Genomic DNA, 4,393 nt, shown 5'->3' with positions numbered 1-4,393 from the left:
GTCAAATGTGATTTATGCACTTATGGCATTGAAATTGGTTCGTAAGGGTTGTGAGGCGTATCTAGCCTATATCGGTGCTTTTGATTCAGAGGTTTTGTCTGTTAAGATATCAGAACGGTTAAGGATTTTTCGTATGTTTTTCCCGATGAGCTACCTAGGTTACCTCCGAACCGTGAAGTGGAGTTTGGGATTGAGCTCCGTAGGGTATAGCTCCGGTGTCCATCACCCCTTATGGAATGGCACCGAAAGAGCTTGTGGAGTTTAAAGCTCAAAGTCAAGAGTTATTGGACCGAGGTTTCATTCGCCCGAATGTGTCTCCGTGGGGAGCACCGATGTTATTTCTAAAAAAGAAGGATGGAACCATGCGTATGCGTATTGATTACCGACAACTGAACAAATTGACTATTAAGATCAAGTACCCCCTAACAAGGATTGACTATCTATTCAACCAGTTTCGAGGAGCTTCGGTCTTCTCTAAGATTGATCTCTGATCAGGGTATCATCAACTGAGAGTTAAGGAGACTAATGTCTACAAAACAACATTTAGACTCGCTATGGTCATTACGAGTTCCTAGTGATGTCGTTTGGACTGACGAATGCACCAGCGGCTTTTATGGATTTGATGAATCGAGTGTTCCAGCCCTACCAGGATCGGTTCGTAGTGGTGTTTATAGATGACATTCTAGTGTATTCGAGAACTGAAGATGATTACAATGCACATCTCTGAGTTATTTTGCATATTTTGAGGGAGAAGTAACTTTATGCTAAGTTTAGTAAATACGAGTTCTGGTTACGAGAGGTAACATTTCTGGGTCATGTGGCATCTGTTAAGGGATTAGGGTTGATCTTCGGAAAATAAAAGTTGTTCTGGATTGGAAGCAGCCTAAGTCGGTATCTGAGATTCGAATTTTTCTAGGTCTAGCAAGGTATTATAGACATTTTGTGGAAGGGTTTTCGTTGATTGCTTCACCCTTGACTAAGTTCTTGCGTAAAGGGGTATCGTTTAACTGGACTGATAAATAGCAAAAGAGTTTTGAGAAACTTAAAAAGGTTCTGACTGAGGCCCATGTCTTAATACAGCCAGAGTTTGGGAAAGAATTCACTGTCTACAATGATGCATCACATGTTGGTTTAGGATGTGTGTTGATGCAAGAGGGTAAGGTAGTCGCTTTTGCACTGAAAATTTGGAGGCATTACTTGTATGGTGAGAAGTGTATTATCTATACAGATTATAAGAGCCTCAAGTATCTCCTCACTCAAAATGAGCTAAATCTTAGGGAGCGTAGATGGATTGAGTTGTTTAAGGATTATGATTGCTTGAGTGAATACCATCCTGGTAAGGCCAACGTAGTGGCCGACGCACTAGCCGTAGGACTGTGACTGATCTGAGGGTGATGTTTGCCCATTTCAGCTTATTCGATTATTGTAGTTTGTTGGCAGAACTTCAAGTTAGACTGACATGGACTGAACAAATTAAGGGTAAACAGTTGGAGGATGAGTCATTAGGTCCTCGTTTTTGATAGATAGAGAGTGGGGAAACTTCAAATTTTAGACTGAATAGCGAAGGGGTACTCTGTTTCCGTGGGAGAGTCTGTGTAATGAAGGATATTGATCTGAGGCAGTCAATACTGTAGGAGGCGTATAGTAGTCCTTATGCTATGCATCCTAGCGGGAATAAAATGTATCGTGACATTCCTGAGTTATACTGGTGGCTTGGTCTTAAGCGGGAAGTTACCTACTTCGTGGGTAAATGCCTCACTTGTCAGCAGGTTAAGGCTAAACACTAGTTACCTTCTGGGTTGCTTCAGCCAGTTAAGATTCTGCTTTGGAAGTAGGAGAGAGTAACTATGGACTTCATTAATGGGCTACCCTTAACGTCTACTAAAAAGGATTCAGTATGGGTCATCATGGATAGATTGACCAAGTCTACCCATTTCATACCTGTTCATACCGATTACTCATTACAAAAGCTGGCTAAGTTGTATGTTAACTGAAAGAGTGAGACTGCATGGGGTACCTATTTCCATAATATCTAATAGAGATCCTCGCTTCGTGTTTTGGTTCTGGAAAAAGTTACACGAGGCTTTGAGTACAAGGTTGGACTTTAGTACTGCATTTCATCCTCAGACAGATGGTCAGTCAGAGAGGTTGATTCAGATATTGGAGGACATGTTAAAAAGTTGTGTGATTGACTTTCGAGGCAGTTGGGAGGACTATTTGCCTTTAGAAGAGTTTGCGTATAACAGCAGCTACCAGTCTAGCATACAGATGGTAATTTACAAGGCACTATATGGTTGTAGGTTTCGTACTCCTTCGTGTTGGACTGAGTTGGGTGAGCAGCGTGTTCTGGATCCTAAATTTTTTTTTGATACTGAGGAGAAGGTTAGACTAATTCGAGATCGACTGAAGGTAGCATCAGACAGATAGAAGTCGCACACGGATCTGAAGCGTAAGGAGATTGAGTATTCTGTAGGGGACTTAGTTTTTCTTAAGGTCTCGCCATGGAAGAAGATACTGAGGTTTGGGCGGAAGGGCAAGTTAAGCCTAGGTTCATTGGGCCTTACCTTATATTGAAATGTGTGGGACTGATTGCCTATCAACTTGACTTACCTTCAGAGTTTGATCAAATTCATGATGTGCTCCACATCTCTATGCTGAGGCGATATCATTCTGATCCTGCGCATATCGTCTCAACTGAGGAGATTGAGGTTAGTCCAGATCTAACCTTTGAGGAAGAGCTGGTTCAGATTTTAGACTGTGACGTAAAGGTTCTCAGGAGGAAGCTGATGCCATTGGTTAAGGTACTATGGCATAATCACAGTTCAGAGGAAGCCATGTGGGAGCCCGAGGAGACGATGCGACAATAATACCCTCATTTGTTTTGATCAGGTAAATTTAAATTTCTTTTAGGGGGTAGAGTTGTAACATCCCAAATCTTAAGTGATTAAATTTGTATGCTATGTTGCATATTGGCTTGCTTGATTTAATGGTTAAGTGCTCTGGGAGTTGTTTGAAAAGTCTTGGGTTCAAGCATGGGCATGAGCAAAAGTTTTATTTTTTAAGGAATTAACCTTGTCTTTAGTCAGTAGGTTTCTTATATTAATGTGGTTATTTCTTGGCATAAAAAGCATGCTGGTTAAGGGGATGTGCGGCGTGTTGATGAGGCTAGAGGATAGGGGTTTGAATCCAAGTGGGGGTGGTAAAGTGTTTTTATTTTACTGCAAGGGTGATGGTGGTGTTTGAGGTTGGCTGAAACTCTAAAGAGTTCGAAAGGGGTTCAAATTGGTAGGGTGAGAGATTACAGGAGGGATTTGGGGAGTGGATCATGGGATGGGGGAGTAGTGGTACCAAAATGGGACTCCTCTCAACCATTCGGTTGCCTTGGGAGTCTTTAGCCATTCAGTCATGCTTTTCCCCCATTTGCCAAATTCTTTGTGGTATTTTGTCGAATTTGTTTTGCTCTCTCTCAAATTCTTCTTTTCTTTCCACTTTTCTCCCTTCTGTTCTCTCAATTGTTCAACTTTTTGCTCCTGGATTAACCGATTCACTTCTTTTCTCTATCTTTCCATACTTTGGCCGAATATTGTAAGGCTTATTTCGTGTTGCTTTTTCCTAAAGTCTTTCTCTTCTTCCACCACCATTTTTCTTTTGTGTCTATTATGCTGAATATTAGTTCTTTCTCTCCCTTTGGTTTCAGTTTGTGGGCAATCAGTTCTGGGCCACGTTAGGCCGAAATGGGTCTTGTGGGCCCTATGGGCTCGTGGGCCCACACGGGTAAACCACACGGACGTGTGGAGATTATTGGGCCAGGCTGTGTAGTTCGCACGACCAAGGCCATTTTTTGGCCTTATTGGGCCACATGGGTGTGTAGGCCCACATGGGTCGAATTATGGGCTTTGGGCCCATTTTCTTTGATTAACTGTTAAGGTTGTACGGGTCACTCGAGAAGACTGTGGACCTATGTTGGGTTGGTTGGTAAGTATACTTAGATCCTGTATTGATGAAATGACTGTTATACCCCTATAAGATAAAATGACTGATATGTCCCTATGATTTGTATGACTGTATTCGAGCTTGAAATTTTTGTATACACGTATGATATTATGACATGACATGTTGCATGGGGGTGGGTTTGATATATTTGGAGGAAGTGTATTGTACTGGTAGCTTTGCTGCATATACTGTTTAGTGCCGCAACCGGTGCTATATTTTGGATGTAGGGATGGGTGGGTGGATTTTATCCCCACATAAAGTGTAGGGCTGGATGGAGTGGAGTGTAAAGGATGGATGGGTAGGACTTCTAATTGCATTTCTGTTACTATTACTGTAATGGGCTGAGGCCCACACTGCTACTGATATTGTATTGGCTAAGGCCCTAATTGTTACTGGATTG

General features: G+C 42.0%; 1 protein-coding gene across 1 annotated transcript; it reads left to right on the top strand.

Moving 5' to 3' along the window:
- Nucleotides 1-2,501: 2,501 nt before the first annotated feature.
- On the top strand, nt 2,502-2,867 carry LOC107952500 (uncharacterized). The gene has a single exon (XM_016887749.1). It carries the CDS (start codon nt 2,502-2,504, stop codon nt 2,865-2,867), a length of 366 nt encoding a protein of 121 aa, XP_016743238.1.
- Nucleotides 2,868-4,393: the final 1,526 nt, after the last annotated feature.

This window comes from Gossypium hirsutum, chromosome A03 (genome assembly GCF_007990345.1).
Source record: "Gossypium hirsutum isolate 1008001.06 chromosome A03, Gossypium_hirsutum_v2.1, whole genome shotgun sequence".
NCBI classification, from domain to species: domain Eukaryota; kingdom Viridiplantae; phylum Streptophyta; class Magnoliopsida; order Malvales; family Malvaceae; genus Gossypium; species Gossypium hirsutum.
This window is presented reverse-complemented; position numbering and strand designations above follow the sequence as displayed.

Coding starts and splice junctions, on each gene's coding strand:
- LOC107952500 (XM_016887749.1), top strand. CDS start 2,502: ATGGAAGAAGATACTGAGGTTTGGGCGGAAGGGCAAGTTAAGCCTAGG.